This window comes from Enhydra lutris, unplaced genomic scaffold, assembly GCF_002288905.1.
Source record: "Enhydra lutris kenyoni isolate GAN:26980312 unplaced genomic scaffold, ASM228890v2 scaffoldscaffold1, whole genome shotgun sequence".
In the NCBI taxonomy this organism is placed as follows: Eukaryota; Metazoa; Chordata; class Mammalia; order Carnivora; family Mustelidae; genus Enhydra; species Enhydra lutris.
In genome coordinates, this window is record NW_019154085.1 from 29,154,795 (window position 1) to 29,173,056 (window position 18,262).

Genomic DNA, 18,262 nt, shown 5'->3' on the forward strand with positions numbered 1-18,262 from the left:
GGGTTCCAGCCAGTGCCCCACTCCGGACTGCTGCTGAGACCTCGAGGACTCCCCTTCCTCACGCCTTCGTGATACGCACCCACCTGGCCCCAAACCCAGCTGCTCCAAACCACCTCGCAGCGATCTTGCAGCTTTGGGGACCACGGATGGAGAGAGGACTTGCCCCTTGAAAGTGGTTCAAGTGCCAGCTCTCCACCTCCTCATTTGTAATATTCATAAATGTCTTTCTCTTCTCTAAGTTTCAATTCTTCTCTGTAAAATGGGGGCTAAGACCATGGTAGCTGTCCCACCTGCTTGTAAGGCAGGGGAGGTGGTTATAGATTAAATGGGAGGGTGTACACTGTAAGTCCGGCCTCCGGAGAGGCGTGAGTAAGAGATGATGGTCAAAGTGAAGGTGACCTTGGATCTCCTTAGAGACAGCAGCCCCAGCTCAACGTAGACTCTCCCCAGTGTGAGCCTTGGCTGTGGGCAGGGTGCGGGGAGCATGCAGATGGGAGCACAGGGGTGGGGTTGGTGGGGGGCAGCAGCAGGGTGGGGCACTCACAAGGCTCTCACTGGGCTGGATAAGCCCCCGCACAGGCTGGACGGCCAGGATCTTTCCGTATGGCTGGGAAATCCTCCATTCAAACTCCAGAGGCAGACGCGAGGGGTTACGGAAGGTGAAGAGGCTGGTGGAGGAGCAGCCCACCCAGGTGGGCTTGAAGAACACACTCTTAGAGGTGTCCAGCTTCAGCTGTAGAGGCTCCTCCCGGCTCTGCATGCTTACCTCCTAGGGCCGGGGGAGGGAGGGCAGGGCCCCGATGTCACCCCACTGCCCTGGCTCCCCCAAATGTCCGAGAGGCCACGGGTGGGCAGCTTTTCCCCGGGGAGGGAAGGCAAAAGGCCCTCCTCCAGCCTGGGCACAGACAGCTTCTGTCAAGGCAGAGTAGGTGGAGACCGACCCAAGAGATGGTTCTTGAGAAGAACCCAGGGACCGAGACAGGAGGTACCGATCATTTCATGGGCCAGATATGGGCCCACCAGCGTGGCTCCTTTTCCGGCCCAACCCCACACCTCCCTCTGCAACCTGCAATGAGTCTTATTTTGCCCCCACTCATTTCTTTGGGACCTCTGCATCCCTTTTCTTGTCCCAGACACCTTGAGGTTGACATGCTGGGCCTGAGGGTGGGAGAGCTGTTCACAAATGGGGCCAAGGTGTCTTTGCCCTCCTGTGGCACTTCCTGGGGGGAGGAGGGAAAAGCAGCCCCTTGGCTACTTTAGGGGAGATTTGGAGGCCGACCCCAGAATCTGGGTTTGAGAAGGAAAGCCCCAGACTATGGCCCACTCCTCAGGACCCGGTCCCCTAGCCCTGCCTTTTACCTTGAGATACTGGGGACAAAAATTAAACTGCAAGTAGAAAAGGTGTTGCTTCCAGCAGTTGCCCTTGGGGTAGGTACAGATGAGGAAGATCTGGTGGGCCCTGGGGGCCACGAGGCCTGAACTGGGCCGCAGGAAGATGTCTGAGCTGCTTTGGGGGGCCAAGTTGAAGGTCAACATCATGGAGCCTTTGTTGATCAAGAGCAGGCTACGGTAGGAGGGTTCGCCGGCGGACACTGCAGGAAAGAGCTGGGGTGCACAACAAGAGGGATCCATGCTCAGATCTATATGCTTCCTCCTCCCCCACCCCACTGATCCGCACGCGAGCACCACATCCCTCGGTAGTCCAGATGCCCGGGGGCTCAGGGAAGTCTGTGTGGGCTTGGCTGGGCCTGTCTTCAAGGAGAGCCAAGATACCTCCACACATCCCAGTCACTCCCCTGCGAGCAGTGAACAGAGGGTCACAGCTTGGCACCAAAAAATGATTCTGTCCTCCAGAGACCTCCAGACAGGGAGAGGGAGTGGTCGTAGGGAAGTGAGCCCAGGAAACACAGACATCTGAGTCTTCCTCCTCAGAATTAAGGAGGTCTTTCATTTTAGGGTGCCCACAAATCATCCTTTGGAGAATTCACTTTCAGAGATCCTGGTCCAGAAGCTCTGGGATCAGCAGTCCCTTCTAGATAACTCTCTTACAGACAGCTGAGAGGAACCCCTTGGCCCCTCTTCGAGAAGGGGAAAGCCCCAGAATTCCCAGCTTCCAAACATTCCTGAAGCGCGTAGGGTATGGTCAGCTGCAGGGTAAGAGCTAGGCCAGGCATATCGTACAAGGCCTGAGATCTCGGACAGGGTGCCCACCCAGCTGGGACAGCTGGGTGGGGGGTTGGGCAACACAGGCCCAGAATCAGATGGACAGTGGTAAAGGCCACAAACCACTGGGATGAACCAGCCACGAGAAAGGGACAGGGATCAGGGAGGGGAGCCCCATGCAGTCAGGGAGGGACCTGAGCTGAATCTCGGGTGGTGAAGTCAGGTGGGAATTGGAGAGCAGAAGTGCAGCTGGTGGGGGGCGTGCAGCACAGAGCCCTAGAGGGGTGTCTTTCCAGCTATATGAGGCATGAGGGCAGCGGAGATGGATGGAAAGGATGACAAAGGTCAGGGAGGCCGGAAAGAGTTGTCGAAGGAGAAACCAGGACTGGAACTCGGCCGTCTGGGTCCAGGCTTGATGCTTTTAAGCCTTCTGTCATCTGGCTGCTCGGGTCAGACCTGGCCTCCAACGGTTCTTCGGAGAGGCCTGGGAATTATGACTCAGGAAACCGAGGGTCCAGCTCTGTGACCCACAGGAGCCTGGGCAATCTCCAAGGCCAGGGGCTCATGGTGGGGGGTCAGATCCCTGAGCAGGTGCTTAGCAAACAAGGCACAGACAAATGAAGGAGCCAGAGAATCTTCAATCTCAGTGCGAGATAGCCGGGGAGTATTCCAGATGGAGCAAGGAGCGGCCAGGGGTCCGAAACCAGACTGGCCCACAAGAGAGCCCTCCATGCCCGGAGCCCTAGGACCTAGCGGTGGGGAGGGTGGGATGACCTGGGAGGGTGTTGGGATGTATGCAAGGCCGGCAGAGTGTGGACCGGACCAAGGCCAAACTCCCCCGTCCTACCTCCCACTGCCGCTGGGGCCATGCTCACCTTGGGGGCATGCAGGGAATACTGAGGGACAGGGTGTTCCAAGGCAGCACGATAGCTGTGGCCTCGTGCGCGGACGGTCAGGCACCAGGAGGGACACACGGTGCAGTCCTCCTCGATGTTATTATAGCTCTGCAGAACCTGCACAGGGGGCCAGACCAGTGGACGAGCTGAGAGTCCCATGTCTGACCCTGCGGGGCCCCCCAGCCTGCCCCCTGCGCTACAGGAGTCCCACACCAGGCACAGAGAGAGGACAGGGTCTCCCTGAGAAGACAGCGCAGAGAACAGCCATCTTAGCGGCTCTGACCGTAGGGCACAGGCGCCGCGCTCGGCGCTCCCGCAAATAGGCTCTGTGATAACCACAGCAGCAGCAGGCTGGGGCCGAGGCTGGGGCCGAGGCTGGGGTGCGAGGACAGCATTTCTCCTGCAGGAATGTGCCTAGAGATGCGCCCGCCAAAAGAAATAGGACGCGAGCCACGAAGGCAAGCCACAAAGGTAGTTTTATGTGTTCGAGCAGCCACAGTAACAAAGTGAAATGACGAGAAGTTAATTTCAGCGATATGACTTATTTATTCCAACGGATCCCAAATCTTACCACTTCAACCTAAAATCAACATATAAGTGACGCGTGAGATACCTTACATTCTTTTGGCGCTAAGTTTTTGAAAGCCGGTGGGTCTCTTATGATATGTCTCATTTGAACTGGCCACATTGTGGGTGTTCGGTGACTATGTGTGGCTGGTGGCTGCTGTAGCAGACAGGGCCAGGCCAGAGACAGTAGCTAACAATCTGGATGGGTCAGCCTTGGCAAAGCCAGGTGTCCACAGCCTTATTCCTATAATCCTCCACATCCCCCCTGCCCCCCACCGCCCGCTGTCAAGATATTAGAACAGAGGCAGTTAAAGTCTCAGCTTTGGAAAGCCTTCTCAAAAGTTCAGATATGGCCCCACACTTTTAGATGAAAAGACCGGGGCATCAGGGACATTAAGGGACTTGCCCAGAGTCACAGAGCTGATAAGGGATGCTAATCTCTCATTCCTGGCACCTTGGCCCCTGGCAGAGAATAGCAGCATAGGTAGAGCCGATAAGGAAGGGAAAAAGCAGGACCAGAGATGAGGGAGTGACCAGCGTCTGTGACCAAGAGGCTGGGCTGAGCACAGCCCGTGGTCCAAGTTCCCTGGCCAAGGGAGGTATGCTAGAAGCCCCCCACCCCCCGCCCCCGCCTAATTGTCCGGCTCCCCTGACTTGGTCTCCCAGGCTCTGGTTCCTGCCCATAGTTCTTCTGGATGGACCACTCCCTACTTCAAGGACTAGAGAGAAGCCAGGAGCTCCAGGGAATGACTCCTTGTGTGGTGAATTTTCCCAAAGGGCTGGACCCCAGCTGAGTTCTCCCTCAGCTGGATGTGGGGTACAGGGGTGACACAAGCCCTAGAGGCAGTCAGATGGGCCAAGAACCCCTTGGCCAAGGCAGCCTATAAGCCTGGGAGAAGACAAACCAGTAAGGACTGTGGAGTGTGGCCAAAGAGGAGCTTGGCACAGAGAGGATGGATCCTACAGGGTCTCCTGCCACTTCCTCCAATCCCACCTTGCCATTCAAGCTCCAGGGCAGGCAGGCAGCCCTCCCCTGATCTCTTCTGCCCGCACACACCTTATAGATAGCGAAGGCCTCGAGCTCCGCGGCGTACAGGCAGTTGGGGTGAGGTGGATGGAAGTGCAGGCGCATGGCCATGGACTTCAGTGGAGGCACACTGCAGGTATCTGGGGTCACCCAGAAGGGGCAATCAGACCTATGTGTCCAGACCACCGTGATCTTGCCCTTGGTGTGGTTCATCAAGCACAGGGGGACAGGGTTGGGGTTCTCAGGCCCGGGGCAGGCACCAAAGTCCACCTCCATGGGCTCTATGCTGACAGGTGGGGGGAAGATGGCCATGTCATTGGTGCCATCGAAGAAGTACTCAGTCATGGGGGAAACGAGAGGATGCTTCGGGGATGACGCATCCGCCAGGTCCTGTGTGGGGAGAGACAGGTGAGCGGGGGCCCAGCTGCCATTCCTCCTGCCACTGCCCCTCATTCGTGTGCCCCTTTCTGGAAAAGACGACAGGGGCTCCACACAGGTCATCCCCAACTACTAATGGCACCCGCAGGGCTCTGGGGGAACATGACTTGCTAAGAATTTCTGGAGAAGGGGGCATGGACCTGGGGAAGGGAGCCTATCTGTGGGAGGCCCCAAGTGGTCCACCAAACCTCAGTGGGAATCCTGAGGGCCCCATTCTTATCCTGCTTCAGCTTCTTCTCCCTCAGCAAGGTGCTCAAGATGTCGGGAGGGTAGAACGTCAGGCCCCGCGCCAGGTGTGTGCGGTACCAAGCCAGATGCTGTGGCCTTAGGATGGCTGGCTTGGTGCTGTCTGAGTGGCAGGTCCCAATCAGGTCCAGGAACAGGGGGTCCTATGACATGCGTCTGTATGAGGCTAGACTTTAGCCCCTGCTTGCCCCCTGGGCCAGATGCCAGCTGGTCAAGTTGCAATCTGGATGACTTTGCCCATGGCCCTGAGTTGGGTCCTGACTTTAAGGCTCTCTACTCTGAGTCCAGTCCCCCCTCTCCCCAGCCCACTGGTGGCAGCAGCAGCAGCAGAAGCAGAAAAGCCCTTGACCTGGTCTGCAGTGAGCCTTCCTATGCCCTTGGCCCGGCCCTGGCAGAGATAATCCAAGCAGAGTTTCCAGAATACAAAAGAGTGATCGCCAAGCACTGCCTTCATCACTGGGCCTCAGATTGGTTCCTCCAAGTCCCAGGAGAGCCCCTCCTCGCCTCTGCCCCCACTGCTCACCTGGTGGTGGATGAGACAGGCCACTCGCCGGGAGTAGATGATGGGGTGAGTGGGCCGGAAGGCACAGCGCAGGGTCATGCGGGCCTTGCCCACCAGAGTCCCAAAGGCCGGTCTGATGCCGAAGACACTCTCTTGGCAGTCGATGGCAAACTGGAAGTAGGCTGTGCAGTCCGACTTGTTCTCAATCCATAGGGGCTGCTCCGAGAACTGTCCAAGGTTGACCCAGCTGAAGTTGACACAGTTGTGTTGCAGGGACACATCAGGACCTGAGTGGAGATGGGACTCCTGTGAGCCCTGCCACCTGGGTGGGGCTGGGCTATCAGCCTCCCTGAGGATGGCTCAGAAGGAGTCCCCCTAATGGAAGGTGGCCCTTCCTGGCGACAGAAGGCTGAGCCCCAGCAACCCGAGCTGACCTCCAAGTTCACCGGGGTGGGGGGGGCGGGGCAGGAATATTATCTCTGGGCGTCCAAAACTGATTCCATGCTGAGCCCACCAGGGGGCAGCAGACACCCAGGCTGAAGGGCACGGAGGCACCAGGCCTTTCAAGCAGGCCAAGATCCCTTCCCAGTCCTAAATGGGGGCTGCTCCTGTCCCCAGAGGCAGTGCGGTGTCCTAGGGTGGCCAGTACCTCTACAGAAACCAACGACTTTGAGCAGGGTTTGGGAGGCACAGCCAGAGGGCACGATGGACAAGTAGTCAATAGTTCTGACGTCCAAGGTCTCGGGGTGGAAGGACACTGAAACTAACTTCTTCCCGCCTGGAGGCACAATGCCATTGGTAGTGGGGCACGAGAAGGCATGATCTTTGGCCAGCATGTCTGGGGCTACTTCGATCCGGAAGGGGGCGCTCACCTGTGGGGCCAGGGAGGGGCAGAAGGGTCAGGTCACAGGGTGAGGCAGCTGTCCTTACCAAAGTGCCCGGCTGAGCAGGTGAGGACAGCCGAAGTCCATCCTGTGCCCCACTTGTCAGTTTGAGTACAGAGACCACCTCCGCCAAGAGGAAAGAAGAGGCCAAGCTATGTGCTAGGCACTGGGACTGCCTGGCGGGCACTCTTTTCTTTCCCCGAAGGTATCAGAAAGGCTAGCTGTGGTCCTGGGGGTAGGACCCCCTAGGGCTGCTCTTGGAGTTGCTCCAAGGGATACCCCAGCCTTGGTCCTGGGGGTAGGACCCCCTAGGGCTGCTCTTAGAGTTGCTCCAAGGGATACCCCAGCCCAGCCCCCAGCTGAGAAGAGAGGACACCTGTTGACACATGCGTGTATCAACAGACGTGGGTTATGTGAGGCTTGGGGCCAAAGGCATGGAGAGAAAGAGGGCACTTTGTAAAGGGGAGGGGTCTTAGAAGCATCCAGTCCTGTGGTCCTGCCTGCCCACCCCCTGACCCCCCCCAACAGGAGGCATACCACTGAAGGGTTGTAAAGCTTGATCTGCCTCTCCGCGGTGCAGCCCACGGCGACCGTGCCGAAGTGCAGCACTTTCTGGGCGCCTTCAGCATCCTGGTCCTCTGGGCGCTTCTGCTTTATGCTCACCAGCAGTTGTGAACACTTGGCTGGGACAGAGACGGGGAGTCTTGGGAAGAAACCCACCAGGGTCTCTGTTGCCCCAGCTGAACAGTCCCTTGAAGAAGGCAGGGATCCCCAGGGAAGCACTGGTCTGCCACACCAAGGAAGGCAAAGAAAAGGCAAAGCCTGCAGGGCTGGGGCGTGGGTGGGGGGGGAAGCTGGTGGAGGTCCTGTGGAGGACAGGCCAGCGGGGGAGGTGCGGGGGTGCACTCTGAGGCTCTGAGACCCAGAAGGGGCAGCAGGGGGACTCAGGACAGGTGAGAGGTCGGGCCTCACCCACAGCCTGCAGCTGGATGCTGCTTTTTTGCTTGCTGCCCTCTCCGTACCAGCATGTGGCCTGAACTTCATAGAGGATAGCCAAAAGGGGATGAAAGGTCACCTTGATGTAGGAGGCCTGGCCTGGCTCCAGCAGGCCCGTGGTGGGCAGTATATGGAATGGGCTGGGGAACTCCCAGGTGAAGAAGGTGGGCAGGTCCCTGGTGGGGGCAGGGGGGTTGCAGATCAGAGCCACTGGGCTCATTTGGACCCCTGTCCCTACTTTAGAAAGGCAGAGATGCTGGGCCCTTCTCTTCTTCCCCTCCCCCAACAGCATCCTGGGACCCTCCTCACTGAGCTCACTCTCCCCACCTCTGAGCCTCAGCTGCTCCCCTCACCCCACATTTTCCAGGCAGAACCAGGCCTCGGCTGTGTCCCCCACGGCACACATGGGCAACTGTAGGGACGGTGGGCAGATCAGACTGTGGCGAGGCAGGGTGGCCCTCAGGTCCACACAGAACATTCCCTCTTCTTTCTCAAACCAGAGCTGGTCCACATACTCCTTCTGCAACGTGGGAGGTGGGAGGCCGGAGGCAGTCAGATATCCGTGGTAAGTGTATGGTGTTCAGGGACCACAATCCCTCCTCCCCCGCCCCTCCAGCTCTTGGTTCTGCCCCCAACATAGTCGCTGAGGGCGGGGCTGGATCATGGCCCTCCCCCATCAGTGTCCGAGGAGAGCTGGGTACTTATCCTCTCACACTGTCTTGGTCTCAGAGATCAGGGGCCTCTTTTGCGAAGAACAGAGTATTTGGGGGAATGTTCTGAGAGTAGGAAGAGGCTAAGGGTAAGGAATCTAAGGTTTGTGGCCAATACAGTAGCACAGACTAGTCTCCAACATCCGACTGGGAACCCCTTGCTGTCCAATAAGTTCAGGCTCGGAGCCTCTCCAGGGTTTCCCAAGCTGGAGCTTCTGCTACAGCTGGCAGGATGGGTGTGTGTGTGTCTTGGTGGGGGAGGGGGGTTCTTTTTGCTGCTCTGCTCTGCTTCCTATTCCAAGGTCACGGTGCCCGTGTCCCTCCCTGACCACCCCCTCTCAGTGGCAGACCTTACCTCCTCCAGAGGCCGGAAGATAATGGGGAGTGTGAAGGTTATGCCCGGGCTCAGCAAGATGGGCAGGGGGATGATAGTGAAGAAGAACTTGGTCTTGGGGGGCCTGCAGGAGAGAGCCGGGGCTTAAGCATTTCACGATCAGGGCTCAGATAACAAGAAAAATCCTGGAGCGTTGAGCTGGAGGAAACCAAGGCTGAGACCAGAGGGGCCAGGGTGCCGATCCAAGCCGAGATCTAGGCAAGGCTGTGGAGTCCAACATGGCTCAAAACCATAGATAGTGCAGACTTCTGAAATAGTCACAGGAAGACGATACTACCAATAACTCTGTACCAATAAATGTTTAGGGGCACTGGGTGGCTCAGTGGGTTAAGCCTCTGCTTCGGCTCAGGTCATGATCTCAGGGTCCTGGGATCTAGCCCCGCATTGGGCTCTGCTCAGCAGGGGGCCTGCTTCCCTTCCTCTCTCTCTTCCTGCCTCTCTGCCTGCTTGTGATCTCTGTCTGTCAAATAAATAAATTAAAAATTAAAAAATGTTCAAGTTTAGATGGCATAAACCCATTTCTAGGAAAGAATTACTTACCAAAGTGGACTCAATAATTAGATAATTCACTTTATGGCCATCCTACCTAAAATCATCAAAGCCATTGAATAAGTAGTCAAGAATCTTCCCATAGAGGGGTGATTGGGTGGCTCACTCAGTTAAGCATCTGCCTTTGGCTCTGGTCATGATTGCAGGGTCCTAGGATGGAGCCCCGCATGGGGTTCCCTGCTCAGTGGGGAGCCTGCTTCTCCCCTCCCTCTGTTGCTCCCCCTGCTTGTACTCTCTCATTCTCCCTCTCTCACAAATAAATCTTCCCACAGAGAAAACACTAAGTTGGATGGCTTCACAGCAAGTCCTACCAGACATTTGATAAAAAATAACCCCAGCCTTACCTTCGCAGTAATATAAAATGAGGGGAAAAATCCCCCCAATATTATACGGATCCATTGTAACATTGTTACCAAAATCTAACAGAGGCAGGAGAGGAATGAAAAATTATAGGCTCATCTCTCTCATAAACAAAAGGAGAGAGCCAAAGGAATTTTGCAACGTATAGAAAGAATACTGAATTATGACAAAGTTGAGCTCGCTCCAGTAAATACATGGTTGGTTTAGCAGAGGAAATCAATTAGTGTACTCCACCAGGTTAACAAATTAAGGCGGAAAAAAAATCAAATGATCATCTCAATAAAGAAAAATATTAGGTAACCTTCAACTTGTTTGTGAGAAAAACTCTTAGCAAAGTAGGAATAGAAGGGAATGTCCTTAACCTGATAAAATCTTTAAAAAACCCAAGTCAAAACCAAAAGCCACAGGAAACATCCAAACCAATGGTGATATGTTGGAATTTTTCACATTAAGATCACAAACAAACAAGGATAAACATCAGTGGAGGAGGAGATCATCAGGGAAAGTATGAACTTTTCAACAAATGGCTTGGGGATATTTGGACATTTGTTTGAAGAAAAGCATCATCGGATCCTTACTTGAAACCATTCAATAAATAAATAAATAAAATAACATTATTCACAAAAATCTATTCTGCATAGATAAAAGACAAACATGAAAAGCAAAACCATCATCTTTAGAAGATACTATAGGAGGGGTGCCTGGGTGGCTCAGTCGTTAAGCATCTGCCTTCAGCCTGTGTCATGATCCCAGGGTCCTGGGATCGAGGGTCCTGGGATCGACCTCTGCATTGGGCTCCCTGCTCAGCAGGAAGCCTGCTTCTCCTTCTCCCACTCCCCCGCTTGTGTTCCCTCTCTTGCTGTCTCTCTCTCTGTGTCAAGTAAATAAATAAAATCTTTTTTTTAAGATTTTTTTAAAAGATTTTTTTAAAGATTTTTTAAAAAATCTGTTTTTTAAAAAGATTTTATTTATTTACTTGACAGAGAGAGAGAGATCACAAGTAGGCAGAGAGGCAGGCAGAGAGAGAGAGGGGGAAGCAGGCTCCCTGCTGAGCAGACAGCCCGATTCGATTCGGGGCTTGATCCCAGGAACCTGGGATCATGACCTGAATGGAAGGCAGAGGCTTAACCCACTGAGCCATCCAGTGCCCCTAAATAAATAAAATCTTAAAAAAAAAAAAAAAAGAAGATACTATAGGATAGCGTCTTCATGACCTAGGCAGTGGGAGAGAAGGACTTCTTAAAAGCAGCACCAATCATAACCTAAAAAGATTGATACATTTGATTCCTTTGAAACGAAGAACTTCAATTCTTAAAAAGACATGGTAAATAAATGAAAAGACAAGTCACAGGTGGGAGGAGATATTTACAACACATAACTGACAAAAGATTAGTAGCGATAAGAACTTCTATTTGATAAAAAGACAGGGGCACCTGGCATGGGACTCTTGATCTAGGGGTTGTAAGTTTGAGCCTTGCATGATGGTGAAGTTCATTTAAAAAAAAAAAAAAATCTAAGAGAAAAGTGAGTCCAGACTTAAACAGGAATTCCACCAATGAAATGGTCAATAGCACACAAAAGACACTTCGCTGTGTCGGCAATCAGGGAAATGTAAATCAGAGCCACAAAAAATCACCACTGTTGGAAATATTTTAAATTCTGACAATAGCTTTGGTTGGTAAAATTGCGGAGGTGTGGGAATTCGTGCATGGCTGGTGGGAACAGAAATATGAATGAGTACTTTAGAGAAGAATTTGACTTTACCTATAAAAGGCAAGAATGGACATGCTCTAGGTCACAGCAATTCTCCTCCTATGTATCTACCCTAGGAAAAAACCTGCAGGTGAAGATCTATACATGAATGCTGATCACAGTCCCAGACCAGAAATAACCCAAACACCCCTCAGCAGAAGAATGGATAATATATTACAATATAAGCATCTGATGGAATATCATACTGTGATGACCAAGAATGAACTATTGTCACATGCAGATGAGTCTTCCAAACCTAACTTAACAAAACCCAAGGAGATACAAAAATATACCATACTATTCTACCTACATCAAGTTTGTTAAGAAGGTAAAATTAAACTATATCATCTAGGGATGCAAACGTAGGTGGTAAGTCCCTTCATTAGAGAAAAGCAAGGAAATCTTTAAGTCAGGAGAGTGGTTACATTTTTATGGTCGTGAAGGTGTTTCAACAGGGGAGTGACACACCATGGGAGAAGGTCAGCTTCAGACACGTACTATTCTATTAGTAATCTGGTCACGAGGGCTCCTCTTTCAATAATTATTCAAACTGTGCCTGTTTTATATGCTCTTCTAATTTTAAACGATAACTTAAATTTTTGAAAAGATATATTTATTTATTTTAGAGAGAGACAGAGGGCGCGGTGGGGAGGGGTGCGAGGAGAGGAAGAGAGAATCTCCAGCAGACTCCCCGCTGAGCGAGGAGCCGGGTGCAAGGCTGATCTCACAACCCTGAGATCATGACCGGAGCCAAAACCAAGAGTTGACGCTTAACTGACCGAGCCACCCAAAGGCCCCTAATTTTATATGAAAATTTTAAAGTTTTGTTTCTAAAGAATGACTGGGGGTCTTGAGGGCTCAGGGGCTGGATCTTTGGTTCCTGATACTCATACCTGTACACCATCTTCTGGGTCTTCAAGGACACGTTTTTCAGAGCCAGGTTCTTGGTGATCTCCTTCCCTAACGTCCAACCTCTCCACTGCAGTACCTTGGCCACCTCAATGCCCCAGATGACTCTCTTCTTCACTTTTTCTTGCTTCTTTGAGAAGCACACGTGAGTGTCCATCAAGCTGGCTGGCTGTCCAGTTGTCAGGGAAAAGGAGGAGAAGAAAGGACGTGTTAACAGGGTAAGATTCAAATACCCAGAGAACAGGCAAAGATCTCCCTTCTCCAGGAAGTAAGGAATTACCCCATTTCTGGCCCCTGTGGCATGGTCTTGGAGAGAGAGAGTGAGGGGCAGGTAAGCCCTGGAGTCAGATATTACCATTTCTGAGGTCATGGCAATGGTTTTCCAACTAGATTTTCCGTGACCCCACTCCTGCAGCCTTCCCTGAACCACTCCATCAGACACTGAGCAGTCTTAGTCTGCTCTGTTCCTCAGTGCACCTAAAGATACCAGTCCCCTCTGGTTTGGCCTTGTCCTTTCCCTCCTTCCCATCCTATGCTTTTGCTGCAGAAGTCTCTCATAGCTGGAGTGGTCTATCCTGCACAATTTTGGAGATGATAAGAATACTCTACCATTCCCTCTCCCATCCCTCAACTGCCTGGTAGAGCAGGGGAAGGAGTCAATTTGCCTGCAAGAAACCTCCACAACCCGCCCTGATGTGGGGCCACTCCAAGGGATGCTCCTGACGATGCTAGAGGAGCTGTGTGCCAACGCTTCCCATCAATAACGGAAAATCCTTCCCGAGCTGATCCCTAGCCCCATCTACCTGAGAAGGGGGGGGGATGGAGGGGCAAAGCAAAGGTGAAGAGAAGATGAGCAAGATACCTCTTCCTACCACAGTCTTTGCGATGAACACTCCACTTACCGCCATGTTACGTTATCTTTGGGCAAGTATTGCTTCCATGTTGTTACTTAACATAAAGATATATTCATCTGCTGGACAAATATTTGGTGACTACATACCACATGCCAGACATTGTGCTAGGCACCAGGACCACAACAGTGAACAAGATAGACGCATCTCTTCTCTCTTGGAGCTTACACTCTTAGTTTAAATATTTACAGAGTGTCAGGTGGCCAATGTGGTATTTTCTTTCCTGGTCAGCCCATGGAGGAAAGGTGACATGGGTGGGAAAGGGTAATTTCCAGTAATATCAGTTGGGACATCAGTCAGGTCCAGTTGGGAAAACAGAAGCCACCGTGGGTGTTTAAAATGAGGAATTTAATGCACAACCAAGGCATAGTGAAGGGCCCAGAAGCTAGCAACATCAAGAAAGGGCTGCTGTGCTTGGTTAGGGGAGGTGCTGGGCTTCTCAGAGCCCTGACGCCTGTCGGGTGGGGACTGGAGTCATGGGGAGATGCAGCTGCTGATGGGACTACGGTCTCAAAAGCCGGGGGGGGGGGGGGGGAGAGAAATACCCTGGCCCCTCCCTTCCACTCCACTTCCAATCTCCTGCCAGCTCAGGGCAGAGTAGGGAAGGGCGGCAAAGGAACATGGGGCAGACAGGCCCAGAATGGCACAGAGGGAGGGAGTGAGATGACCCCCAGTCCTCAGGAAAGCAAAGGCAAGCACCACTGCATCTAGAGAGACACAAGAATGCACACACAACACAGACACATGCGGCACCCCACACAGTCACATCCCACACACTCCTAGACAACCGCCTTCCAGCCCTGCCACTGCGATGTCACAGAGAGACACCCTGAGAGCTGCAAAAAGTCAGCAACATCCACATCTGGGTCATGTATACGGGGTCAAGCCCAGGAGAACTTTCTGAGGGAAGAGACTGGCACCTCTCCAGCGTTGTTCCCATGCACCCCCGGTGCCCACAGGCACTCTCGCCATGGCCACCGCTCCAGGCGGCGTGGTGCTCCATGTATGCAGGGTATAGTGTTGGGGTTTGGACAGAGGAGTCAGGTCCTTCCAGACTGCTACCCCGCCCCCCGTCACCTTGCCCCCCGCCCTGTTGTCCCCCTGCCCCACCCACCCTGGTCATGTGCTCACCCGGGCGCTGGTGTTGCTGCTGCTACAGACGCTTAGCACCACACTGCTGCCCATGACGGTGGCCATGGCCGCTGTGCTGGCGCTCAGACAGGACCCAGAGTTCATGGTACAGTCCCCGCTGTCCCTAGTCTGCGTCAAGGAGCTTGGGGCTGCCTGGAGGAGCATCAGCCACCTGGAACACAAGTCCAAGGGGAGCACTCCGGCTGAGCCAGAAGTTCCTGCCAATGGGGAGCTAGGAAGAGACCAGAGGGGAGACAGGGACATCAAAGAGAGAGGCTCGTGGAGTAGACTCACTGAGGCTCTCATTATCAAAGAAGGGCCCACTTTCCAGCTGTGGCAAGGAGGTAGGAGATGGCGCCACGAGCAGTGAGCATGAATCTAAGATCCAGTGCTTGACCCAGGAGCCTAGAAACTCCCCATTCAGGAGAGGGACCCAGGAATGAGGCCTGCCACAGCCATGCATGGCATTTCTCAGGAAGCCCCCAGGGAGTGAGGCACATGCATTACCTTTAGCTGGCTTTTGCCCTCTACTTGTTTCTTCTGAATGTGTCTGGCCTCCTCTACGAAGAAGGGGCAAAGAAGAGGTGAATGAGATTGGATAGTTCTTGGTCTTTCAGGTTTTTTCTATCAGTATGCAACATGCAGTCCAGGTTTAAAGTAAGCATTCACTGAAATAACCACTCAATCCAGAGATAAGCAAGTCAACTTCTAGAGCAGAGGGATCCAGGGAGAGACTGTAGCTGGAAATTATAGGCAAATATATGCAAATTTAATATGCAAACCATGTGCAAAATGTCATATATATGGAGAAGTGCTTTTTTCCCGGGGAAACTGTCCACAGCTTTCACCAAATATTCAAAAGGATATTTGGTCTTGCTCTCGGGAACACACATGGGACCTAAACTCCAAAACCCCTCTTCCTTTAGGGGACTTCCTTTAGCACACACACCAGGTGTGGCTACTATATTGGACAGCATCAATCTAATACCTTTTTGAACATATGTATATTTTTCAGACTACTCAGTGTCTTTCCCCACCTCTTCGAATAACAATCTCCAAAATAGCAACGACTTTTACTGACATTTAGTGAGAACTTATATACCAAGCAGTGTTGGAAGGCCCTCTCATGTATTTTATTTTATTATTATTTTTTTTAATTTTATTTATTTATTTGAGAGAGTGAGCAAGTAAGAGAGAGCACGAGAGGGGAGAAGGTCAGAGGGAGAAGCAGACTGCCTGCTGAGCAGAGAGCCCGATGCGGGACTTGATCCAGAGACTCCGGGATCATGACCCGAGCCAAAGGCAGTTGCGTAACCAACTGAGCCACTCAGGCGCCCCCATTTATTTTATTATTTTTTAAGATTTTATTTTTAAGTAATCTCTACACTCAACGTGGGGCTCAAACTCACAAACCTGGGGTCAAGAGTCACATGTTCCACCAACTGAGACAGCCAGGCGTCCCTTATATATTTTAATCTTTACAACAATTTATGGTGAGATGCAAGCTGTCTTTTATTTGTCCTAAAATTCTCTCTCTTCGAGGCATCTGGGTGTTGATCTCAGGGTTGTGAGTTCAAGTCCTATGTTGGACTCCACTGGGGCATGCAGCCTACTTAAAAAAAAATCACCTCTTTTCAAGTTTGGGGTTCAACTTTTAACTCCTTATTATAACATATTACACTTCAGTCAACAATTTTATGGTTATCCTTTAGAAATTTACACAGTTTCATCAGACACTCTCCCATCCCCTCCGCATCACCATCCAAAGCAAAAGATTCTGTTGATTCAGTTTTTCCTAATGGGCAACACCTCCAAAACCTCTGGAGAATATCTTAGATCCACTCACTGACTCATTCATTCATTCACTCACAAAGCATTTACTGAGTAGCTATTATATATGTGCAGTGCTAAGCAATGAACAAGACAGGGAAGGCCTCTCCTTTCCACTGTAAAGAGGATGTTCAGATGGAATAAAGAAAATGGGGGCGCCTGGGTGGCTCAGTGGGTTAAATCCTCTGCCTTCGGCTCGGGTCATGATCTTGGGGTCCTGGGATCAAGCCCCGCGCCGGGCTGTCTGCTCGGCGGGGAGCCTGCTTCCCCCTCCCTCTCTCTCTGCCTGCCTCTCTGCCTACTTGTGATCTCTGTCTGTCAAATAAATAAATAAAATCTAAAAAAAAAAAATGTCAGCTGGGGATGCAGGGAGGGGAGTCCCATTACTTTTTGGCTATTGGATGGCTTTGTAGTCCAGCCTGACTCAGTAAAGTCTGTGACCTCAGGGGATTCTATAGATAGCCACTGCCTCAGAGCTCTGAAAAAATCTCCAGTCAACAGCCGTAGAAGAAATTAGAGATGATGGGGGTAGAAATCTGGTCTAGATCAGGTCTTAGGGCTTAGGGAAGAGAGTGCTGCTCCTGGAGCAAGGAAGGCTGCATCGGCTCAGGCTGGTTGAGATGGACAAGTTTCTCCACCTTCTTGAGCCCCAGTCACCTCACTAAATGAAGGTTATCTTACTTCACAAAGTTGATGTGAAGCTGGAATGAAATAAGGGATTTGAAAAAGCTGTAGATGAACCAGTGTTACTGTAATTAACAATTATAACTTCCATACTCGGTTGAGCTACTCTTCCAAAAGACACCCATCTACAGTGACTGTGAAGACGCTGGGCCAGTTAGGGGTTGTTTTTAAATCCAATTTTCTAATCATGAGGACTTTAGAAAAATATATATCATCAGCTTCATTTGCCTCATTTCCAACGTAAACATTCCTAAGATGATCACTGGAAAAGTCACGTAGTGTGGAGTGGAAAAGAAATTGATAAAATGAAGTGATAAAAAATACTTAAGTTAGTTCCTCCCTTCTCTAGGAGATCCCAGGCTGATCTCACCCAAGTCTCAGTCCTACGGGGCTCTCTAAGGGACATGAAGGGGACCCCCGGCCACAACTTCCCAAAGGAGGTGGTCTTCCAGGACAGATACCTTCGGTCGCCACTCGCGCCTTTCCCCAGGTCCTGGGACCAACTCTCCGAACTCACTCCGCCGCCATATTGTCGTCTCCATAGAGACAGGACGCTCGGGGAACGGCGTCTCTCGGTATCCCAGGACAACGACGGCATCCCAAATGAGTCAAGCCTCAAGGAAGGCGAAAGCGCCGGCCAATTTTAATGCTTACCCTTTTTGTATTTTCTGGTTTTCCCTTCTAGTAGTTACTGAGCTTCTATCAGTCGCGACATGGAATGTATGGTCTCCTACTTGTCGTGACGTCCTCGCAATCCTTATTTTAGTAGACAACCAAATTCACAGGAGGTAACTCCGTGGGCTCGCCCCAGGAGTGGGAGCCGTTCCAGTTCTTTCCGGCCGCGCGATGGTGACATAGGGTCAGAATCTCAACCGGAACTTCAGTCTGTGACTGCGATTGTGAACTTAAAAGCACCCAGTAGTTATTTCTCATTTGCATATTGCTTTACGACTGGATTCCTTTTGCAGGTGGGAGAGAAAGTGTCCTATCCGTGTTCTGCCGGCATTTCCTCCTCCCTGGCAGCAAACTAACTCTTTTCTGGGGATCTGGAGGTTAATGGTTGAAGAAGGCGCTGGTACGCTAATGTGGATTCTTGGAAGCCCATTTGTTGATTTGTCCACATTTGCTTTGTGGAAAAGTTCTGTAGAACAACAAAAATTCAAGGGAGTAAACTTTAAGTAATAAATAATTATTACTTATAATCCAGTTGGTTTTTTTAAATGGATTTATTAATTGGGCCGCATCCCATCTACAAGTAGAGGGGAGCTCCAGGGAGTTGTGCAAAATGGAAGGTTTATACAGGCAGGAGGGTG

At 51.8% G+C, this 18,262-nt stretch overlaps 1 protein-coding gene across 1 annotated transcript in view; it reads right to left on the reverse strand.

Moving 5' to 3' along the window:
- Positions 1–15,060, reverse strand: part of LOC111145132 (cilia and flagella associated protein 65) — a 33,716-nt gene extending 18,656 nt beyond the window's left edge. Inside the window, exons 1-15 of the mRNA XM_022499820.1 lie at positions 14,943–15,060; positions 14,760–14,766; positions 14,436–14,638; positions 12,378–12,562; positions 8,785–8,887; positions 8,073–8,239; positions 7,696–7,895; positions 7,261–7,406; positions 6,489–6,711; positions 5,861–6,126; positions 5,280–5,480; positions 4,684–5,043; positions 3,039–3,176; positions 1,360–1,605; positions 545–769 (exon numbers count right to left, since the gene is read on the reverse strand). Of these exons, the coding sequence (XP_022355528.1) occupies positions 545–769; positions 1,360–1,605; positions 3,039–3,176; positions 4,684–5,043; positions 5,280–5,480; positions 5,861–6,126; positions 6,489–6,711; positions 7,261–7,406; positions 7,696–7,895; positions 8,073–8,239; positions 8,785–8,887; positions 12,378–12,562; positions 14,436–14,600 (2,625 nt within the window). The 5' untranslated portion in view covers positions 14,601–14,638; positions 14,760–14,766; positions 14,943–15,060. The remainder of the gene's footprint in view (positions 1–544; positions 770–1,359; positions 1,606–3,038; positions 3,177–4,683; positions 5,044–5,279; positions 5,481–5,860; positions 6,127–6,488; positions 6,712–7,260; positions 7,407–7,695; positions 7,896–8,072; positions 8,240–8,784; positions 8,888–12,377; positions 12,563–14,435; positions 14,639–14,759; positions 14,767–14,942) is intronic.
- Positions 15,061–18,262: the final 3,202 nt, after the last annotated feature.